The sequence below is a fragment of the Schistocerca americana genome, chromosome X, assembly GCF_021461395.2.
Source record: "Schistocerca americana isolate TAMUIC-IGC-003095 chromosome X, iqSchAmer2.1, whole genome shotgun sequence".
NCBI classification, from domain to species: domain Eukaryota; kingdom Metazoa; phylum Arthropoda; class Insecta; order Orthoptera; family Acrididae; genus Schistocerca; species Schistocerca americana.
Window position 1 is genome coordinate 836,475,062 of NC_060130.1, and position 25,285 is coordinate 836,500,346.

Sequence of the window (25,285 nt, forward strand, 5' to 3'; positions counted from 1 at the left end):
GCTGATCTCACATACTCTACACCATAACTATTTAATGGGACTCAGTCAATAGATTCTCATATTTTAAAAAATAAAGTAACATAAAATAAAATCGTACCACCTGCTGCCTAGAGAAAAGATTATGAACAACTCATTTTGGAATTAAGATTTATTAATAGAGGCAATTTCTATGAATACCCTGAGTCAATACTGTAAGCACGATTGATAAAATGAGAACAGAACACACATCAAATGATGTGAAATGCTAAAAATATGGACTTCAAAATAAAGTGAAGTTTTTGTACCAGAATAAAAGTTACTTCTGAAATAATCTTCTGGACTACAAAGTATAATTTGAGATACTTTTAAAACTGCAATTTAAAATGTACCTGCACCTCTAGAAGGGGTGGACATAGAATACTTACCAGCATGCTGGATCTATTCAACAATTCAGACAAGGAGCTTATTACATACAACCAAGCACTCAAGTCTAGGTCCAAGTTTCCAGCAGAATTGCAATTAAAAATCCACAAAAACATTAAAATTTGCCCATAGGGGAAAATAAAATGATTTGTGGTAGTTAGCAGAGTATTCTCTCTTTAAATTCTAACCCCAAGTTTGAAGTGTTTGCAGTGTTCATTGACAAAGTAAATGTTATATACCTCAGCATCTTGCTTACTGATTACAAAGTCTTGCCTTTCCTTCAACTAAAGAATTGTTCTTCTGGCAAGATGAAATATTTATAACATCATGTAAAGTAGTATAATATTAAAAGTAATAATTCAGAAGTGTAACTATTAGAAACTGGGAGATTAACATGAAAAGATGCAGATTTAAGCACTGAAGTCAATAACGTAACAGATATGCTATGCACGACTCTTTGGTGGTAGACTGCAACAGGCTGTTGTAGTTTGATAAATATGTTATAAAATACAGTAATGTATTTATATATAGGAATGCTTCCACACTCTGCTTGTGCCTTTTTATGAATAATTTACTGTTAATCTCAAGCAGTCTTCTTCCTGTGTTTTTACTGTACTGAAAATATTGCTACATATGGGCATTTCGAAAATATCCTCCATTTTATATTAGATTGCTGCTACTAAAATGAACATGCCTCAAACGAGAATACATAAATGTTTAGTCAGAAACAGTTCCTTATAGGCTCTTGTACGAAAAACTTTCCCCAGTGAAGCAGATCATGCCACGAATTTAACAGGGTTTACTCAATACAGATATGAAAACTAATAAATTATTATGAAAGTATGACCCACTAACAATAAACTCAATTCACCGAAAACAAAACAACTGTGTCCGCGTGTGTGTGTGTGTGTGTGTGTGTGTGTGTGTGTGTGTGTGTGTGTGGGTGCACGCGCGCACGCGAGAAACCCCCCCCCCCCCCCCTTTCCCAAGTCTGACTTCTTGTTGATCATAAATAGGATGTGTCTACAAAAAAAACTTATGTTTGAAATAAGGAGGCTGTGTCATACTGAACATCCACGGCACATTGTAACAATCCATTTTTGCTCTGTATGTGAATAAACTCTAAATAGGCAATCTTGTAAAAGGCCTGTGCTTCGCAGTCAATAATCCACAAACAACTGTTTCTATAATATATCCAAAAAGATGTTGAATGTTACATTGACTCTGCATCATTGCTTCTTATCTACACCACTGCTAAACTTCAATATGATGTCACTGGTGCAATGGGGAATAACTCAAAATAATGGGATAAACTGTGACCATCAGCACAACATTTGCCACAATCTGCTCATGCACATAGGCATTACTTCAAAAGTAAACACAGAAATACAAGCATGCATTCATACAACACAGAGAGAATCCCATACACCTATTTTCTGTCACAAAGGAAAACCTAAAATCATATGACTAAGTCTAGTTTAACTTGTTTATACTGAAAATATACACACAGTGAAGTGTTTCTTTAATACTGATCTAATCAATAAAATAATAATTACTAAGTGCATTTTAAAATAAAAATATTTTTCTATTATAAAACAGTTTTATAACGCTTTGTCACAAGTGTATATATTTTTACAAGTGTATATATTTTATATAAAATATCATAAAAAACACAGGTACAAAGTCTTTCTTTTTTACTTTTTTGTCACAATTTTTTTTAATTGTGGATATCACTATATTAAACAAGCGTATTCAAAATGAGAAATAAAGACGACACTGATTTTTTTTTTCCTTTTTTGTTTTGTTTTAAAAAAGAATAAACATTCACCATAGACACTCAGTGTTCCTCTTCTTCGTAGAAGGAATGACATGCCGAGTAATAATCGGAAGGAAAAACTGCAACATAAGATGAATTATTATCACTACCATTTCTATGTTGTAAAAGAGAATGTGTCACTAAATTAAGGATTAGGAATAAATAAAGCTTAAGAGACAATATAGTATTTTATTAAAAAGAAAGATGTAGAGTATATTTTGCAGTTCTTATTCTCCCGTATCTGTCACTACAGGATCAACCAAAAAAAAAAAAAAGTTCACAAAGGATGATGTCCTCTCCAGAACGGGGTTATGCCAGTACACATTGGTGTAAAAGAAGTGGCACTCAGTTTTATCTCTTCATTAATGATGAGACAGTGGCATGCAACTACAAAATGCTTCCCTTATTTGAAAACTGCCATTAGGAAAATTTATCTGTATTAGAAGTTCTTTTCACTTGTAAACTCTGTTATCAGCCCTGCCAACAAAGGCTTCACCACTTTGCTGAAGGGCATCATTAATTACTTATCAGGTATCAACAAAGTGCATGATACCATTATCATTACCACTGGACATCTTGTTGAAGTCTCTTGGCCCAACATACAAGCTATCCCATCTTAATCGAACTCCCTCATTAGCCAGCCAGCCCCCTCCCTACCTCCCTCCCTTATCCATATACCCATCTTCTATACGTTTGTCCAAAAACTGAGCTACTAAGGATGCCGTATCAGGAACTGGTTTCTTCACCCAAATCCCATATCCTTGAACACATTCAGTATCCTGAAACTAGGGCCAAAACACCTGATCCTCATTTTACCAGAAACTAACATACAGAGTTTTCATTCATGTATCTTGCAGCTCCTTAAAAGTCTCTTGCCACATTCAACCTAATAGCCAATTTCCACTTCGATAATACAGGCACTACAGAATATGCTACAAACAGATCTGTACAACACCTTAGCATGGTCCAAATATTTCAAACACATTAACCAACAATAAAGAAATCCCATCATCCCCTAAATGTTACTGCACAGTGTAACCCTGGACTGGATCAACTTAGTTGTATCCTCTGGTTGGTTGCTCACTAACCTACATTCTGACCTGAAATAACAACTATAAACCAAATGTTTCAAGTGCAAAATATCCTTTACCAATCCACATGCCATTTTTATTGTCTTGCTTGCCTATGAAAAACACCAGTGGAGTACTTGTCTCAAACATCCACTCTTTTTCTGTTCTGTTACCATTCTTCAAATGTTTTGGAGAGTTACAGCACTGTTATTGCTCCCATTACGATGTGGGCAGCCATCAGGGATGGCTTCATTTCATGACTGGTAGTCATTATGGAAACACTGATGGCACAGTGCCAAGGACGCAGGGTGGTAGGAGCAGTATTATTCTATGGAAAACACTCTCCTGCACTTGAATAGGACCTGTGGTAGGAATCAAAGACACGCTGACAGCAAACCACCTGCACCCCTTCATGATTGATGACTTCCCCAACGGCAATGTCATCTTACAGCAGTATAACTGTTTATGTTTCAGAGCCAGACCCAGCTACAGTGGTTTGAGGAGCATGGTAGCGAACTCACATTGACGTCTCGGTGACCAAATTTGCCTGATGTGAATCCTATCCAACGCATCTGGTTCGCTATGTGGCACCATCACCGCATATGCAAATCAGCAGTGTGTTATTTATGCGTATTACATGACCTGTGCAGAAACATCTAATGACGCATAACTTTCACAAACCTACCAACAAACCGTAAGATACCTGGATGCAGACTCAGTGATTTATTTTGTTCCGAAGACAAACAAAAAAGCTATTATGCAGGTGGTTATAATGTTTTGGCTCATGAGTGTATAGCAGCAGTTATCACTATGTGAAAAAATATAACAACTGTCTGCTATCCCACCATTGCCATAGCCAATGATACACAGTGGTACCCGACAGCATTCACCGAGTGAGGTGGTGCAGAGGTTAGCACACTGGACTCGCATTCAGGAAAACGATGATTCGAACCCACATTCGGCCATCCTGATTTAGGTTTTTCATGATTTCCCTAAATTTCTTCAGCCAAACCTGGGGTGGTTCCTTTGAAAGGTCACGGCCGACTTCCTTCCCCATCCTCCCCTAATCCAACAGAACCAATGACCTCCCTGTTTCGTGCCTTCCCCCAAATCAACCAACCAACCTGATAGCATTCATCTTTGCTCTAGCCAACATTGATTGCCATCATCATGTTGACCAAACAACATGCCACACACATTTGCTTACGTAACACAATTGGGCAACATAGATAGTGTCTGTCCCAAACTTATGTTAAGTCCCATAGTGCTCAGAGCCATTTGAACCATTTTTGTCCCAAACTTATTTTCCTGTAAACATATTGTGAAGTACAAAACTTATCTGATAACTTGCTGATTCTATTTTAAAATTCTAAATGTTTTCAGCAAGCTGTTTTAATCTTATTTTTTCTATTGGATAACCCATCTCTGACGTATTTCTACTACACGTGAAATAACGGGGTGGAACTCATGTTCAGCCTTGTTACTTGTTAGTCATAAGTTCTTTATTTTACGCAGCTGACTGATACCTAGTATAAGGTACAACCCCATCAATGTTGCCACCTCACCACGGATGTAATGCTTAACTACATGTTCTCATTCTTATCTTAATTTATTGTGTGTGTGTGTGTGTGTGTGTGTGTGTGTGTGTGTGTGTGTGAGTGAGAGAGAGAGAGGGAGAGATAGAATGTAACTGTCATGGCTAGCTGGCATTGAGCCAGTTCCGGAAATCTCTACTAGGATAGGCACTTACTCTTTGGCATTCATGGGAAGTTTGGAGCGCACATATCAGTAGTGCAATCCCAATGCTGTCAGGGGCCATGACTGTGAAAATATGTGATGACCCACCCATGAAGGATTTTGGCCCTCAAAAAGGGAGTAGCTAGGGTGACATCCCTAATGTCATTGTGAGCTCTTGGTGTGGGGTCAGCAAAATTTTCTCACATGGTTCATTTTGTCTCCACTCATTTTCAGTGGGGCTGAGGTCTGGGACAGGAGGAGGCCAGTCAAGAGGATAAATATCATTGGGTTCTGCAAAACCACTCCTGCATCAATAGTTGCTGTCTGTTGGAGACTGATCCCACTGGGAGAAGATTAATCCCTCATGATATAGTTGTTGCACAGATGGATTCATAATGTTACCTATAATATGAGTACAATGGGCAGCATCAACTTTGACACATATCCTCTGAAGTATCTGAAGTCTACAGGGACACATTCACCACCCAATTGCCACAGACATGCAGTCACTTCGAGGTAACTTGTGGATACATTTGGGTTGAAATGGACATCATGCAGTCTACATACTCACCAAGATCACGTTCAGAAAGAGACTTCCTGAGTAATAATATCAAACAATATGCATTATGATTATCTATATAAAAAGCTAAGGGCTAGTGACCTGAATCCTCTTACAAGAGTTAGTTTTCAGTGATCCAAATCAGTATATTAAAGAGTAGCTAAATCAGTAGGTCATCAGTTGTAGCCTCTCCTTGCCATAATTAAGGAATATAACCATAAGAAAACCTTAATGTTTGTGCTGGTGATGTGTGGACTGAATAATCATCTTTGATAATCTTCACCCTTCTGCTACACTGTGATGGAATTAATTTATTACTACAAATATAATAATAATAATAATAATAATAATAATTATTATTATTATTATTATTATTATTATTAGAAAAGTCAGAGCCACCTCGTATGGATGGGCTAACAGCAAATGTTGTAGCCAGTTTTATGATAGATACTATCACAAATTACCCTCACTATTTTACAGCCTAAGTTCTAAGACAACTGCTATGTAAAATTACCTGCACATCATTGGAACAGAAGCATGTTTTCCATATAGTATGTATATCTCTTACAGCAAGGTAGGAATATGTCTAGAATACACTCAGAAACATATTTCAGTAATAATTCCACTTTTGGATGTCCTTGGTGTTATTTTGACAAATGACATTTTGCATTTCATTCCACTGTATGTTGCATCAGAGCGACCCCCCTGTGATTTTCTGCCACCACTTTTTGTGTTGTCAAGTGTACATCACTGGAAAGACCCCACCTCCTCAAGGAATACGGTCACAATGGATGGATAAACACAATCTTCAAGGGTTCACACTGAGCCAAATAGGGCAAGAGAGTTGTTTACAAGTATTAGTGGCCTTATAAATGCCACTAAACATTCCTTGAACCATAAAAGGCTTGAGACATAATGTTTATCCAACAATGAATACAGTGCACTTGTTCTCAGACATTACTTCCCAGGCGTGTATTCGGTTCCATAGAACACACAGACATCAGCACCAGTGAAGAGGAAGACTACTTAGTGCCAGTCAGTGGCATTTCAATACCTTTTCATTCAATATATGATTGCTAGAACAAGTGTAGGAACCATCCATCTGCTTCAATGTCTATTACACATCAGGGCTTATTAAAACGTTGAGGTAAGAGCTCTGTTGCTCTGAGTTTACTCGGGTAGTGCCCTGTAGGACATTTTTTTTAAACACACATTAATTGTTTCCCTTACCCATGACATTGGTGAGCGTACTGCATAAGTGGATTTTGCTTGTACCCTTATGCACCTTAACAGACAGCATGCATCATGTGATGAACGTCATCAACTGCAAACTCTTGATATCATATTGGAGATGATGGTAATTAAGTGACTCAACAGCATATTATTGACAGCATCTATAAGACATACCTGTACAAAAATAGGATATTTCTTTATTTTAAAAAATAAGTAAATATATAATTTCTTAAAAGCAGGTAATGGTGTTGCCTCACACAATTCTTCCTTTGCTTCTCTGTAGGATTTTTATTTTGTAATTATTATTTCTTCAACTTTCTTCAAACAGGGCAGTTTTCACTGAGTGACAATCAACTAACTGCACTGATTATACAAGCTTAAGGGGAAAGAAATATGGCACTCCAATTTCATGATAATTTTTCTACATACTGACTGCAAAATGGGTGTCTGAATCTGTAGCACTAGTAATTGCTTTGGGGTGAATATACAGTATAACTCTTCTTTTGAAGAATGGATGGAATTAATGTTTTCCCACTGTTTAGAACATTTTTATCAATCTCTTCACATTTTTTGTGTTCACAATATACCATCACAATTATAAATTTCCCACAGTTTACACTTAATGGAACAATATTCAATATTTATTGGGAAAGGGGGGGGGGGGGGCAGAAGAGCCAGAGGGGTTGGGAACAACAAAAGTGTAATTGACATATAACAGTGCTGGAAAGTTGTGGTTTTCATGTAGCACTACTAACATTACACAGTTAACTTTCGTGCACTCTAGACTCTTAGTACTGAACTAGTAGAAGTCATTAAAAGTCAACAATTTGTGCCATTAGCACTTACTTGGCTCTTAACACTACCAATTTAACAATAACTACACTGTGTGTAGCATTGTTTGTAGTTACATTGTTGAACTGTCAGTTCGGACTAAACTTGAGTAGTAACCCAACTACTTCACAAGCTGGACTGTCTGTATCCTTCCTTTCACTACCAGCTTTTCCAAATTATGCAGATGGGAATTATCCTTGCATCTCATCCTACACTCCTGTAAGCCTCATGGCCTCGATCTCTGTTAACCCAGTGTCCACACACCCTCCCCATAAGAAAGAATAACCATTGAAACTACCCTGAAACTTGTTCTTACAATGTTGTAAATACATCTTCACAAGATATTTGCTAACCTTCTTTAAATGCCTATCAGTTCACACTTTAAAGAATTTCTGTTGTATTTTAATGTCAATCAAACAAGCCTGTGATTATTTTTGCTGTTGTAACTTTTGCAGACTTACTTTAAGCCTCCTGTTGGTCCAACCCAATGTGGATCCAACACACACTTCTCAATATTACACGACAGCCTATCCAAGTACTCTGTGATCAGCTTTCTTGATAGTTTACTACAGTTTTCCAGTGTCTTATCAGTGAATGACAGTCTCTCATTTGTTGTAACTACAGCTATGCCCCTGTAATTTTTCCACACTTCATTCTCACTCACTGTTACTTCCTCCCAGTTGCTAGTTGGTTAATTATTTGCCTGCCCCATGGATCATAACTAACTTTTCACAATGATACTGAATGAGTTAGTTCTTCCTGAAATGCATATTTCCCTACATTGAGAGTTAATTTCAAGTTCCTGAATCACACACACACATTTGGACAATGTGTAACTGAATATTACTACAGTTTTTATCAGATAACGCTTCCTCAAATAGATAATCGTATACTCTACAAAACACACTTCAGTGTAATGCACAGAACTTTCTCGGCCATTGAACTTTCCATCTGCAGTCCTTGTCTTCTCCAATCCATATACTGGAGAGTTCACAATGACCTGTGAACAAGTGATCACTTCCTGATCTTCCAGTTCATTCCTCAGTGTCACTCCCCTAGACACCTGGCCAAATGGGCTCTCAACAGTGTCGACTGGGGTGCTTTCACCTGTGGTGTCATTCTTGACTCCCTGTTGCGTGGAGATGTCGATGAGGCAGTCCAAAATACAACTACAGTCATTCTTTTCACAGCTGATTTAGCAATCCTCTGTTCCGTGGACCTACTCTGGTGGAAGACAGTACCTTGGTGGTCATCAGAAATCACAGAGGCCATTAAGCTCTCCGATGCCAAAATGTCAATTTAGTTTTCAGAAAGTCTTTCCAACAGAAAATGCTATATATGCTTTCATTGATCAAATATCAAACGCTTTGAATAACTGATCACCACCCATTGGGATACGTTGTGATCTCTCAAAGACTTGACAGTGTGAATCATGAAATTCTTCTAGATATGCTGAAGTATTGTGGTATGAGTGGGGCAGTGCACAAATAGTTAAATTCATACTTAACTGGAATAATGCAGAAGATTGAAATTAACAGTAGAGATAGTCTACAAAAATCAGCAGAGTCCTCTAACTGGGGTTGTACGAAGAATGGTATCCCACAGGATTCATGCTAGGGTCTTTTATTGTTCTTAATATATATTAATGACTTACCACTTTACATTCATGAAGATGCAAAGCTAGTTCTTTTTTCTTATGATGCAAGTATAGTAATCACAACCAACAAACAAGAAATAGCTGAGGAAATTGCACATAATGTCTTTCAGAAAATTATTAAGTGGTTTTCTGCAAATGGACTAAAACTAAATTTTGAGAGAACACAGTATATACCATTCTGTACAGTAAATGGCATAACACCACTCATAAATACACACACTGGTAATTTACCAAATCTTTGGTCATTTACCAAATAGCACTTAAAGTCTGACAAATAGCCAACCAGCATTTAAAAACAAATTAAAAGTATTTCTGAATGAAAACTCCTGCTACTCAATAGATGAATTATTAGACATGAAGTAGTAATTGTTCAAGAGAGGGAGAGAGATTATATCATTTAAAGAAAACTTATGTTAACTGACACGTTCCACATCATTACAAAATGTCATATTCATGAGCTTTGGAATAAGTATTAATGTAATGTAATGTCATCCCCATACCTCATCCTTGCATATTATCCACATCTCCACCACTATCTACAAGTAGCACATCCAACCTTACACTAAACCCTCATCCACTTCTGGTAATATGCACACCACTCACATGATAATGAACCTGATTTTTCAAAAGGCAAACCATAAAACGTTATTGCTTTTGTAACACAATTATTCACCAGTAATTTGCTGCGATTGAGCCTGTTCTTTTTTGCCTCTGGCATTCACAAGGGGGAGGGTTTGTCTTTAATGACATAGCTGCAATAGAAATATTGGTCTGTGCAACTTCAACCATTCATCAAAATCTCCAGTTACTACCAGCACTCTTTTTCTAAAGTGGCATTAGGATATCAAGCCTCCATCCAGTTCTATTACTCACTGCATCTCAGTACACGTTAGATATACTTAAAAAAAAAAGTTTACAGAAATCTTTGATTTTAAGTTTATTCTATAATCTATATGCTGTTAGCAAATGGTTAAATTGTAAACATATAAAGCTACATTACAATGTGTGTAAAAGCATGTATTCCATATTACCAACTGCTCTAGCCTGATCCAGATTCACCAGGGTATGGGCTGTCCCATATGCCACTAAATGGTGTTGACACAGCACAGATGAACTTAGGTCGCATATACCATACCCTAAAAGTTATAACGAAATAGAAAACTAAATGGTATTAACATGAAAAATTTAAAAATAAGGTAAAACAGCACTTCACTCATTAGACTAGTTAATATGGATAAATAAATCCATAAAACCTTAAAAAACTGAGTAAAACAGAAAATAATGTTCATTATTTCAAACAATACAACTAGATTCAAATCTGCAATGATTAACTGGAACAAAATAATAATCTAACTGAAAAGATATAATAAAAATAAAATAGAAAAATTTAGTTAAAAAATTAGAAAAAAATCTGCTAGTAACATATGGCAATTTCAAAACAGAAAGAAAATTTATGAAATTTTTGCTAACAGAAGATCTACACAGATGGTGAGTGGTGGCTCATGACACTACAATGCTAGTGCCAGTCATGTGCAAAGAGACATTCATGAATTTTCCCATGAGGTCACATACCAAAGAAAGCAGCCCCAATTAATAAAATTAATGGACTATTGATCCCCCTCATTACAATTAACACACTGATGTATTTCATTTCAATGTTTGTATGCCTGTATGCAAGATTTCCCTGTAAAGCAAAAAATGGGGGAGTAAGGTGACTATCAGAACCATATTCCTCACATACTGCAGAACAGTATCTCTGAATCTGATCTATGATACAACTTAGTAACTTTTCCAAAATGGCAACAGCTGTTGGAAAAATTTGAACGGCTCCTGGCTCCTTTCTTGTTAAGAGGTGCCCTCCTTGAAACAGAAAATATCCTTCACATCAGTTTGCACCTAAACAATGTGAGAAACCTCTGAAGAACAATGGCATTATCTGCTTTTTATGTCCCAGCATGTAGAACTTGGCTGCTGTCTCTCTCAGCAGTTGTCAAGAGACCTATTTTTTGGGGTCTGAAGCTTACTAAATCAGGCCATCTCAGCCAACATTTGTGGTTGCACATTCAGGACATGTTGGTGGTTTATTTGACTCCAGGCACTTGTTGCCTAGATTCTCATAACAGTTTTTGCTGCAGATTACCTTGGACAACACCGTGTCATTGTGACTGCAATGAAGTGCCACTATTTCAATGAATGCAATGATCTCTCTGATTTACACTGAAAGCTTTCCCCAGAAGACTATCTGCAGGGTTAAGTTTAAATTTAGCTTCTAGACTAATGGCACATTATCTGCCACTCTGTAACCACTACTTGTTTAGCAATTTATTAACAATGCCTGTTTCCTTTTAGGCATCAGTGTTTCACTTATAGTTGTTTTCAGCGTATTCTTGGCTAGATCTATACTTTTCTGAAGATAATGTTAAAAGTACTTTGTTTCTAGGTAAGAATATTTTAATGATAATATTTTTCACAGTGTGTTTTAACTCAAGTCCGGCTCCTCCATTTTCTAATTAATTAATTTGTAACCTCTTCCAAGAAGGGGTGGGTTGACTGCCTTATATGCGCAAGACTGGAGACCCGAAATCATACTTGATTTCTTACAGAAACGGCACACGGCAGAGACACTTCCCCCTCCTCATTCAAATGAAGTTACATTGTGTAATTTCATTTAACTTAAAGTATGTTGAAGTGAACACCAACGCAAAGAGTCTCATCAGATTGGTGTTTAATTTCATGAAACTTCCTGGCAGATTAAAACTGTGTGCCCGACCGAGACTCGAACTCGGGACCTTTGCCTTTCGCAGGAGAGCTTCTGTAAAGTTTGGAAGGTAGGAGATGAGATACTGGCAGAAGTAAAGCTGTGAGACCGGGCGTGAGTCGTGCTTCGGTAGCTCAGATGGTAGAGCACTTGCCCGCGAAAAGCAAAGGTCCCAAGTTCGAGTCTCGGTCGGGCACACAGTTTTACTCTGCCAGGAAGTTTCATATCGGCGCACACTCCGCTGCAGAGTGAAAATCTCATTCTGGTTTAATTTCATGTTTATCAGTTCCATAGTCTTTCAGTGGTATCTTGGTGAAGAGGGACACTACATCAAAACTTACCAGCAGGTCACTATCAGTGAGTTACAATTCTTGTAGATGTTGTACAAAATGAACGGAATTGTGGATGTGGTGTCCACATTTCCCCACAAGACAACCTAGGAGGGCAGTCGGATGTTTGGACAATGTGTGACTAAATAGAAGCCTTCAACCCAATTAGTGATTTTAGGTATGAATAGAATTTTTTTGGATTCTTGGCAGGATCTTTCACTACAGTATGCCAATGTAAGTTGTTGTATGCTTTGCACGTTGATTTTTTTTAATAGATGCACATATTTATACTAACTTCTGCCTGTCAACATTCACACACTTTTTTTTTCTTTGTTGAACCGACAGTGCAATAATCTCCCTTTCCTCAACATTTTCCAAATTTGATTATTAAACCATGGAGGATCCTTTCCCTTAATCCACTTACTTGACATGTAAGTCTCCAGAGTGAAATTTACAATCAGTTTAACCTTTACCCATAATCCCTCTGTGTCTGTCGTACCAAAACTAAATAATGCCTATTCATTGTTTAAGCGTGATGATGTTAACAACTGTGTTTCTGTTTTTTCTAGCATTAAAACTCTTCTGGCTTTCTTCACGGTTTTATTGACTTTAGTAACCATCATTGCAATGATGTCATTACTAATCCCTGTTTCTATATTGATACTGTCAATAAGGTCACACCTGTTTGTAGCTACAAGGTCTAAAATATTTTCATTGTGTGTTGGTTGTCTAACTAGTTTGGGGGAAGGGACCAAACAGTGAGGTCATTGGTCCCACTGGATCAGGGAAGGACGGGGAAAGAAGTTGGCCGTGCCCTTTCTTAGGAACCACCCCAGCATTTGCCTGATACAGTTTAGGGAAATTGAGGAAAACCTGAATCAGGATGGCCGGACACAGGTTTCAACTGTCATCCTCCCAAATGTGAGTCCAGTGTACTAACCACTGCGTCAACTCACTCAGTAAACTAGTTGTTCAAGGCACTTTTTGGAAAATGTTTTCAGGAGTATTCCACAGGACTGTCTGTCTGTACCATCTGCAGTGAACCCATAGACATTCCAGTCTAAACTCGATAGGTTGAAGTCAGCTCCAACAAATATTTCATGAATTAAAATTGAAACAAATGAGCCCTTGGTCACTATTAGTGACTGAGGGCTCATTTGTTTAATTTAAAAACGGTCACTGAACTAAGCAGGCATGTTTAGAACTTTAATATTGCATGATCTGGGTGTTTCCGTGCCACTAACGATAGACGTTTGTTGAAAGACTATCAGGTGGTTGGTAAGAACAGCCAACAATTAATCTGATTTCAACTAGACTTAATATAGGTGTCCAGATAACTTCACTATTACACTCAAAATTGATCTCAAGAGATTCCATATTTTTGTCAACTGCAATGAACACTCCCATCCTATGGTGTCTAATCTGTTTTTCCAATATATATTCAATGAATTGCGACATATCTCAGAGTTTTCTACTTTGGGTTTCAGTCAGCTCTTGGTCCAGAGAATAATTTTAGCATGAGAAATTTCCTGTAGGGCAGTAAATTCAGACTTTGTTACAAATACTTTGACAATTTACTGTTAAAATTTTGGCAGTCAAAGTGTGTGTATTTAGTATAAAATCTGATTTCACTCTCTGTGTGTCAACTGGTGAGCGAGCATTGATCAGAGGACTTCAGATTAATGCCTAGTCTATACAAACTCCTAAGTGCACTCCACAATTACTCTGGTACAAAACGAGCTGCTTCCTTTGTGTAGTGCACCCCTGATCTATCAAGATAACTCCTACAACTCTGCACCTTATAATGCAGGTCCCGAACTCTGAAGCCAAGACTGGCACAGAATCGATGGTGCCTCTGGTTGAGACCCTCCACTCGGCTCCAAGCCAAAGGACCCCTATCAACTCTGGGTACAATGTGCTGCAAATTGAGAGCTATGCTCCCACCCTGTGAGCAAGGCCAGCAGTTTTCACTACTTTTGCCAGTCATTGCAGGAACTAGACTGTCCTCAGAACCCAAGCAACAGGTATCATTGGTGCTAACATGAGCAACAACTTGCTGACCACTGCACCCTGTACACTTGACAGCTGCAGGCAGGGGTGGCCTCCACATCTTTGGTGAAGACCTCTGGCAGACACACAGAGAGCACATTGGAATTATTTTGGGCACTGTATGTTATCTCCCCAAGGTGCTCCATAATGTGCCTAACATTGGTGCTACCAATAAGTAGTAAACTACTCCCCCCCCCCCCCCCCCCCATGTGCCTGCTCAGACCTTGCTAAACGAGTGGCCACCTTTGCTCTCACAGAGTGAATGGGCGAGGCAATATGGCCAGCCTCCACATTGAATCTCCACTTTGAATGACAACTCATGCTGCAGTGAGTGCAGAAGTCCTACATTGGGTAAGCTGGAACATGCCTCCAGATGGCTTACTGTGGCCACAATCATCTCCAGCTGCTTGCAAACTGCGGCCAGCTGCTCCAGCGTTTGCATCTTCATGTACACACCCCTTCTATCCTACTACTAATAATCTGAGAATTAAACTTCAAACATCAGGAGGAAAAGCTGAATATGTGACTCGCTCATGTCCTGGTACTTCAACAATGAAGACTTGTAGCTGATTGAGCTGTGTTACTGGCCGTCCAATAACAAACACACTACATAATGTGTGAACCAGTTTTTGTAGTTTATTGGGAGACTTTGTAATAAACATAACTCTGTTTGGAAAGAGATCTGTTATGACCTAATGAACTGTAGCCTGAAGTGACATAGTTGACCCTTCCAGGTGCATTCTAACAGTAAGTACTTTTATCACTCTGCGTAACTGTAACATCTTTTTGAACATATGACTGATTCTTAACACATCACTGTCACAACATAATTTGTAAATAATCTGCGGGCACGCTTTAAAGCCACTGTATACTGCACGAGAGAATTTAATTCACAATATTTATGAATGGAACAAGGAAACCTCACTGAGTGGTTTCATATATATGTACATCTTTCATCCCCCCCCCCCCCCTCCCCCAAACCATGGACCTTGCCACTGGTGGGGAGGCCTGCACGCCTCAGCGATACAGCAGGTAGCTGTACTGTAGGTGTAACCACAAAGGAGGGGTATCTGTTGAAAGGTTAGACAAAAGTGTGGTTTCTCAAGATGGGCAGCAGCCGTTTTAGTAGTTGCAGGGACAACAATCTGGATGGTTTACTGATATGGCCTTGTAACACAACCAAAACGGTCTTGTTGTTCTGGCACTGTGAAAAGCTGAAAGCAAGGGAAACTACAGTTGTAATTTTTCCTGAGGGCATAAAGCTCCACTGTATGGTTAACTAATGGTAGCATCCTCTTAGGTAAAATATTTCCAAGGTAAAATAGTCCTCCATTTGTATACCTGGGTGGGGACTACTCAGGAGGAGGCTGTCATCAGGAGATGATGCTACGGATTAGAGCGGGGAAATGTTAGAGCCCTTAATTGGGCAAGTACACTGGAAAATTTAAAAATGGAAATGGATAGGTTAAAATTAGATATACTGGGAATTAACAAAGGTTGGTGTCAGGAGGAACAGGACTTCTGGCCAGGTGAATACAGGATTATAAATACAAAATGGGATGATGCAGGAGTCAGTCTAATAATGAACAAGAAAATATGATTGTGGGCAAGCTACTATGAACAGCATAGTGAATGAATTATTGTAGCCAAGATAGACATGAAGCACACACCTACCAGAGTAGTACAAGTTTATATCCCAACTACCTCTGTAGCTAATGAAAAGATTGAAGAAATGTATTATGGATGAAAGAAATTATTCAGATAGTGATTGCGGACTAGAATTCGATAGAAGGAAATGGCAGAGAAGGAAAAATTGTAGGTAAACCTCGACTGGGGGAAATGAAAGAAACAGGAAGCTGCCTGGTAAAATTTTGTAAAGAGCATAGTTTAATCATCACTAATACTCTGTTTAAGAATTGTGAAAGAAGGTTGTTCATGTGAAAGAGGCCTGTAGACACTGGAAAGCTTCAAACTGATTATATAATGATTAGACAGAGATTTCAGAACCAGATTTTAAATTGTAAGACATTTCCAGGGGCAGATGTGTGCACTGGCCACAATTTATTGATTATGAACTGTACATTAAAACTGAAGAAATTGAAAAAAGATAGGAAATTAAGTCAATGGGACCTGTATAAGTTGAAAGAACCAGAGGTTGGTGGGAGTTTCAGAGGGAGCATTAGGAAATGATTAACAAGAACTGGGGAAGGGAATAAAATAGAAGATGAATGGGTAGCTTTGAGAGATGAAAGAGTGAAGGCAGCTGAGGATCAAATAGGTAAAAATATGAAGTCTCGTAGAAATCCTTGGATAACACAGGAGATACTGAATTTAATTGATGGAGAAAATATAACACTGCAGTAAATAAATGAGGCAAAAGGGAATACACACGTCTAAAAATTGAGATTGACAGGAAGTGCAAAAGGGCTGCGCAGGAATGGTTACAGGACAAATGCAAGGATGTAGAGGCAAGATAGATGCTTGCCTACAGGAAAATTAAAAAGAAGCCTTTGGAGAGAGAAGCAGCTGTATGTATATCAAAAGCTCAGATGGAAAACCAATCCTAAGCAAATAAAGGAAAGCTGAAAGGTGAAGGAGTATATAGAGGCTCTATACAAGGTAAATGTACTTGAGGGCAATATTATAGAAATGAAAGTGGGCATAGATGAGGATGAGATGGGAGGTATGATGCTGCAAGAACAATTTGACAGAGCACTGAAAAGTCTAAGTTGAAACGAGGCCTCGGAAGTATATTACATTCTGTCAGGCCTTGGAGGAGCCAGTCATGACAAAACTCTTCCATCTGGTGTGCAAGATGTATAAGATAGGAGAGAGGCCCTTAGACTTCAAGAAGAATATAATAGTTCCAATTCCAAAGAAAGCAAGCAATGACAGGTGTGAATATTACCAAACTATCAGTTTATAAGTCATGGTTGCAAAATACTAACATGAATTCTTTAGAGAATAATGGAGAAATTGGTAGATGCTGACATCAAGGAAGATCATTTCGAATTCTGAATAAATGTAGGAATATGCAAGGCAATACTGATGCTATGACTTCTCTTAGAAGGTAGGTTAAGGAAAGGCAAACCTATGTTAGCAGCACTTGCAGACTTAGAGAAAGCTTTTGACAACATTTACTGAAATATTTTGTTTGAAACTCTGACAGTAGCAAGGCTAAAATACAGGGAGCAAAATGCTATTTACAACTTGTGAAGAAACCAAACACCAGTTATTAGAGTCAAGTGTCAGTGGTTGAGAAGGGAGTGTGACAGTGTTGTATCCTATCCATGATATTATTCAATCTGTATATTGAGCAAGCAGTAAAGGAAACCAAAGAAAAAATTCAAGCAGGAGTTAAAGTTCTGGAGGAAAAAGTAAAAACTTGGAGGTTTGTTGATGAAATTGTAATTCTGTTAAGACAGCAAAGGACTTTAAAGAGAATTCAAATTGAATGGGCATCATCTTGAAAGGAGGATACAAATTTAACATCAACAAGAGGAAAAAAAGGGATAATCGAATGTAGTCAAATTAAATCAGGTGATGCTGAGGGAATTGGGTTAGGAAATAAGGCACTTACAGCAATAGATGAGTTTTGCTATTTGAGCAGTGAAGTAACTGATGATGGCCAAAGCACAGAGCATAAAAAATATAAACTTACAATGGCAAGAAAAACGTTTCTCAAGAAGAGAAATTTGTTAACATTGAACATAGATGTAAGTGCCAGGAAGCCTACGTATGGAGTGTAGCCACATATGGAAGTGAAACTGTTATGACGACGACGAATGAATTGTCACCAATGTGTATGACTGGTGGTCAGTACTAAATAGAATCATACAAATCTCTTCTTTGTATATACAGTAGGTTTGTCAGTGAAGTCAATAAGGAGCTGGCTTCATGGTCTGGGTCTACGATGAATAAAATAATTAGAAGTCATTGGTAAAAAATAATATATTGTACTTAACTGGTGGTACAAGAGTCTTATAGTCAGAAGGAATATAATTACAAACAGAGAGCTATAGAGGCATCACATAGGCCACACTTTAACTAAGCGCCTTGTTAGAGGTTGCTTCCTATCAGCTGAAGGCTATACTACTTTCCTACTTGATGTCCCGAGCAAGAGTGGCCAAGCGCATGCTAGAGACTTGTTGCAAGCCGCAGAGCGGCGCTAGTCTTGATTAGCGGGTTCCGTGATACTAGTACGGACTGCGGTCGAAAACTGCAACCCCTAGCAAGTGTGGTATCATACTTTGATACCACAGAAACATCAATGAACAGTTTCGCCAAGAATAGGACAGAAGCTTTTGAAATGGGGTGCTACAGAAGAATGCTGATGATTAGATGGGTAGATGAAGTGACTAATGATGAGTTACTGAACAGAAATGGGGAGAAATGAAATCTGTGGAACAACCTTACTAGAAGAAGTGATCAGTTGATAGGATACATTCTGAGAGAGCAAGGGAAATACTTGCTGGGGTGGGGTGGGGTGGGGGGGGGGGGCAGGGGGGGGGGGGCAAAAATCATAGTGGGAGACCAATGGATAATTAAAATAAGCAAATTCAGAAGAATGTAGGTTGCAGTAGTTATTCAGAGATGAGGTGGCTTGCGTAGGAAAGAGTAGCATGGAGAGCTGCATCAACCAAGTCTTCGGACAGAAGACCACAACTACACATCTTTCGTATCTTATCCCTACAGAAAGCACCAAAGAAGTGGCAGAACAAATTTAAAGTGCATCTATATCAACACTTCTCTAATGTTTGCTAATAACATACAACCACTGATAATGAAGTTCTGTGAATAGTCCTGTAACATTAACATAGATGAACTATGAACTACAGTTACCTTACTGTCCTTCGAAATAGTCACCTCCCATAATTATGCACCACTGAGCTCTGCGATACATTTCCTGGCAACTTTGCATTAAGTCTTCCTTTGGGATGGTGTTCAAAAGCTGTGTCACATTTCGTTGCATGTCAGGAATATCATAAACTCTCTTTCGTTTCAAAGCGAGTTTGAGTCGAGAGAATAACTAGTAGTCTGGAGGATTGAGAACCAGTGGGTATGGTGGATGTTCAAGTAGCACCACCCCCTATTTTGCCAGGAACAGTTTGACAATGTTGGCTGTTTGTGGGTGAGTGTTGTCATGAATAAAAAATCAGGAATCTTGTTGTCCGTACTGTGGTTGTACCCTGTGTACACATTGCATGAAATGGGTCAAAATTTCAACGTATTGTGCAGCGGTCAATGTCATTCAATTAGGTAGAAATTCCTTGTGGATAATGCCTTGACTATCGAAAAAGGCGACTAGCATCATTTTGATGTGTAAGTTTTCAGCTCTGACCTTTTTCTGACAAGGTGATGTCGGAGAATGCCATTCCATGCTTTGCTGTTTCATTTCACGGCCGGCCGAAGTGGCCGTGCTGTTCTAGGCGCTGCAGTCTGGAACCGCGAGACCACTATATGGTCACAGGTTCGAATCCTGCCTTGGGCATGGATGTGTGTGATGTCCTTAGGTTAGTTAGGTTTAACTAGTTCTAAGTTCTAGGGGACTAATGACCTTAGAAGTTGAGTCCCATAGTGCTCAGAGCCATTTGAACCATTTCATTTCACGGTCATACCAGAGACACTAGGTTTCATCCTCAGCAACAATGCAGTTCTAGAAATTGGGTGTGGCATCCACTGTTTTGACGAAATCCTGTGAAGTCTCTAAACGTGCCTGCTTCTGATCGTCAGTCAAGTGATATGGCACAAGACGACAAAATGATTTCCTCTTCCCTAACTCTTGGGTAAGCATTTGATTCACAGTTAACCTGCAGATCATCCGCTGTCATGTGCACAGTTCATCAACGGTCGTTCGTGATTAATGTCCTTAGTTTTTCAATGATTTTGTCACTTACGGCAATCACTGGTCGTCCACTACGTGGATTGTCAAACACTTTCCCAGCCTCCTCAAAATGGGAAAACCACTCATACACACACTTTATGGATAGTGTCTCATCCCCATAAACACATACTAGCATTGCATGCATTTTTTTCAGTGTCTTGCCAGCTTATAACAAAACTTTAAATTGATCCTTTGCTCGTTCATTGCCCTGTTCTCAGCTCAGATACATCACACTAAACAAGCACTTCATCCAACAGGTCTAACACTGAACACACATGACACTCAATTGAACTATGGTGGGGACAGGTTTTCAACGCCAGCCACTATGCAGAGTCGCCAGTGTTGCCCAATCAACCGTTCCGACTTCATTCACTGAACTTTATTGTCAGAGGTTGTATTTAGTTTCAGTTTGCATCATATGAATCACAGACAACTAGCAATAATCAGTACTGTCCATAGACATGAGAGGAATACCAAATATGCAGATAAATGAAGGAAACTATGTATAGGATGCACTACAGGAAATTAAATAAGCCTTGGAACTAAATTAGATTACGAAACACATTCACACACTAGTGCCCACTGAGGAAGTCAAAATTTCTCATATGTTCTATTTTATTCAGGAAATCAGATTTGTGCAGCATTAAATAAACATTGATACCATGAGGAATTTGGTTGCAGTTTGGTTCCATTTAATCTCTAAACACAAAAATATTTTTTTCTGATAATTGCACAATACTTCATATAGTCACAATACTTACAATAAGAACGAAGCTTTATCTGTGTTAGCATTATTTTCAACATGTTATTTAACATGTCTGACCACATCATCTTAATATAACATGAATATGCAAATTTTCTGCCACTTTATGGGTATTTTTGAAATCAGCACATTTCCTTGGACTATCAGTATCTTGGTGTTCAAATATATTGGCAAGGAACTCTAACGGCATTAAAGTGAATTAACTTAAGGAAAGCAGCAAAAAGCTAAATCTCTGTGGCTGACAAGGAACTCAAACTCCACCCCCTCTAAAATGTGCTCTGCATCTTAGCCCATGTGCTGCCTCATTCTGTACTAAAACAAAGATGTGTATCAGAAAGCAACTACTGCATCATCCCATGCATGAAGCTCTGGCCTGTGTGTCTCATGAAATTAATATATTTCAAACACAAAAGCAAAATATTTTGTATGATATAAGGTACAATGAGCATAATGTGTTAACTATTCCCATGACAGGAATTTATTATGTAGTGAGAGGACCAGAATGATATACAAACATTTCTTTGCAGTAAAATGAGTTGCAATGGAAAGGAGGCATCCAGTATCACAGTATTAACTGCACAGAGAAATAGTCTCAAATGAGAAACTAAAAATAACATAATTAGTACAGTATTCCCTTTTCTCACACATCTACCTCATCAGAAACTACGTGTATGGACTTTTATCAGCATGTAACACAAAAACTCAATCTCAATTACAGATAAAATTCAAAGTAGTATCAATCTGTCTTTGGAAACTTCTAATAGAGAGCAATGAATCAGAGTCTGTTGCCTTTATAAGTTATTTTCTTACATTTTTAATCTTTTTATACAATTTTGCAAATAATAATAATAATAATAATAATAATAAAAGCCTACTAAAAACACTGCCAGCAACAAATCATAAGGATTATTAAGATACGGTCCACACAAAGAAGCATCGTAGCAAGTGTGAGAGTGTGTATCAAATCAGTAGAAACAAGGAGGCAGTTACAATTCATCCTATGAGGCTGGTTTCAAAAGTTCTCAGAATGGAAAAGACAAAAAGTACTTAAATTATTGAAATGTTTTTTTACTTTTCAATGTGGTCTCCTTGTAGATTAATTCACTTGGTCTAATGATGTTCCAGTGCCTTGATCCCATCTTGAAAATGAGTTTCCTCCAGGCCTGCAAAATAGTAGTCAACCCCGGCTATCAATTCTTCGTTTGAAGTGAATCTTCAACCACAAAGAAAAATTTTCAGTTTTGGGAAGAGATGGAAGCCTGACAGAGCCATATCAGGTGAATAAGGTGGGTGTGGCAACAATTAATACGTTAGTTCATATAATTTTGCCATGGCGATGGCACATTTGTGTAGATATGCGTTGTCTTCATGGAAAGATGACTTTCTCCCTTGCTAGACCTGGCCTTTTTTCACGTATTTTTTGTTGCAATTTGTCCAGGAGGTTAGTACAGTATTCTCCAGTAATTGTTTGCCCAGTGGGAAGATAACCTACAAACAGAAGCCCATTTGCATCCCAGAACACTGATGCTATGACCTTTCCCGTTGAAGGAATTGTCTTTGATTTCTTTGGTGGCAGAGAATCAGCATGTTTCCACTGCTTCAACTGTTGTTTTGTCTTTGGGGTATTGTGGCGCACCCCAGTTTCACCTGTGGTCACAAACCGGTGCAAAAAAATCTTGTTCATTTCTCCTAAAATGGGCCAAACAGTGTTCCGATATGTCCATTCTTAAGCGTTTTTGATCCAGCGTCAAGAGTCGCAGCACCCATCTTGCAGATAATTTTTTCATTTCTAATTCTACAGTTAAAATGTGATATACCCTTTCAGATGACATCTGGCAAGCATGAGCAATTTCACACACTTTCAACCAGTGATCCTCCATGACCATTTTGTGCACTTTTGCAATGATTACTGGAGTAGTCACATCTTGGGCAATGGCTGAGCGGATCATCATCTAAGCTCTCCTGACCAAATTTAAATTCATTTGTCCACTTGGCAACAGCTGAATATGAAGGAGCAGAGTCTCCCAGTGTATTCTGGAAATTGACATGAATGTCCTTTGCTTTCACACCTTTCTTTATGAAGTACTTAATCACAGCTCGAATCTCAATTTTTTGCATCTTCGTTAATCACTATGCAGGAACAACAACAGAGCCATATTACTATCACAGCTCTCTCAGCTCTCTTCCAAGAGCACTGACATAGCATGTGTTTACAGGCAACAGTCCAATGAAAATCACATGACCAACTCGTTGCTAGCGCTGACCTCTCCTGGTGATTTCAAGAACTTTTCAAACCACCCGCATACATAACAGTAACTAGTCAAGTCTTCATAAGATGATGTTCAATGGACTTCTCTATATGTTAGCAGAAAAAAAATTGTTTGTTCATGCAGAAAGGTAAACTTCCTCGCAAGGAGATTTTGGAATATGTTACATGCAACAGCTGTGTAGACCAAGGTCATGACTCTTAGAGTTAAGAGCTGTTGTAGTTGTTTTTGTGGTCTTCAGTCCACAGACTGGTATGATGCAGCTCTCCATGCTACTCTATCCTGTGCAAGCTTCTTCATTTCCCAGTACCTACTGCAACCTATATCCTTCTGAATCTGTTTAGTGTATTCATGTCTTGGTCTCCCTCTACGATTTTTACCCTCCACACTGCCCTCTAATACTAAATTGACAATCCCTTGATGCCTCAGAATATGCCCTACCAACCTATCCCTTCTTCTAGTCAAGTTGTGCCACAAATTTCTCTTCTCTCCAATTCTATTCAATACCTCCTCGTTAGTTATGTGATCTACCCATCTAATCTTCAGCATTCTTCTGTAGCACCACATTTTGAAAGCTTCTATTCTCTTCTTGTCTAAACTACTTATCACCCACATTTCACTTCCATACATGGCTACACTATACATACTTCCTGACACTTAAATCTATACTTGATTTTAACAAATTTCTCTTCTTCAGAAATGTTTTCCTTGCCATTGCCAGTCTACATTTTATATCCTCTCTACTTCGACCATCATCAGTTATTTTGCTCCCCAAATAGCAAAACTCATTTGCTACTTTAAGCGTCTCATTTCCTAATCTAATTGCCGCAGTGCTAAGAGCTAAAATTGTGATAAATGGAATAATAATTTGAAGCCTGTGGCACATGATGCCCAAAATATTCTACACAAACAATAAAGAACTACTGCTCCTTACTAGCTTTGTGACTGCCTCCACTGCAGCTTACTAGATCTGGTAATGCATCTGTCTACATAACTGTCCCATAATGATAATGCCTTTGTATTCACAGGGAAATAAAACTCTTTGCTACTTGAGATTACAGCACTACTTAAATGCCAATTTATCATTAAAAAATAACAAACATATGGAGGAGTTCTCAGTTCAAATTGAACTGTTGCAACAACACATACATACATTACCTCTGTGAGAAGAGAAAAAGGATACAGATACAGCCTGCTATAAAGGAATGATATTTGAAGAAAAGAAGTAACAATAACAGACTGTTGGATCAGCAAAGAAAATAATCATCTTGTTCTTTAGGTGCCCATTTAAAACTAAATTTGTGTACGTTTTCTAAAATTGAAGCCGCACGCACACACACACACACACACACACACACACACACACAGTTGTATAAGGCAGCCACCCTGATAACACATCAGAAACTCCTCTCTAATATTTTAGGGAGCCAGTCGGATATTTCGCAGAATGTTAAAGTTTGTCCCATGTTTGTCTCATTGTCAGTGGAGAACAGTGGACTCATCTGCAGGTAAATTAGCCACTGTCCTCTTATCTGAAAATAAAACAGTGTCAACCAAAATGTGCCACAATGTGATCCATCAGTCACAAGCACCACACATTGGAGGGACCTCTCACTGGAGCACAAAGCACTGTGTACTAAATGAAGATGACTGAGAAGGACTTTACGTCATCTGTATAGCTGGATGGCAGTATGCACTGCTAACTTTACTAGCTACAGCTTATTGTCTGTAATGTCAAGCTGTTCTTCTTTCCATCCCTGCATGACTCCTCCACACTAAGGTGATAGCACTGAGAAAAAACACACAGTGAACCATCTGATTATCACTATATGCGTCTTTGGCTGCTGTGACTGCGAATTCATTTTCCTGAATTATCATGTTCTCTGGTACCCAGAAGAAAGACACCACCTTCCCAAACCTTGCTACAAGA

The 25,285-nt window shown here is 38.5% G+C and overlaps 1 protein-coding gene across 5 annotated transcripts in view; it reads right to left on the reverse strand.

Moving 5' to 3' along the window:
* Nucleotides 1-2,027: 2,027 nt before the first annotated feature.
* Nucleotides 2,028-25,285, reverse strand: part of LOC124555709 — a 411,411-nt gene continuing 388,153 nt past the window's right edge. Inside the window, exons 15-16 of one of the 5 annotated variants that reach the window (XM_047129715.1) lie at nt 10,337-10,441; nt 2,028-2,298 (exon numbers count right to left, since the gene is read on the reverse strand). In XM_047129715.1, coding sequence (XP_046985671.1) covers nt 2,240-2,298; nt 10,337-10,441 — 164 coding nt within the window. In that variant the 3' untranslated portion in view covers nt 2,028-2,239. The remainder of the gene's footprint in view (nt 2,299-10,336; nt 10,442-25,285) is intronic. The other 4 variants (XM_047129716.1, XM_047129713.1, XM_047129714.1 and 1 more) reach the window with 4 other exon arrangements.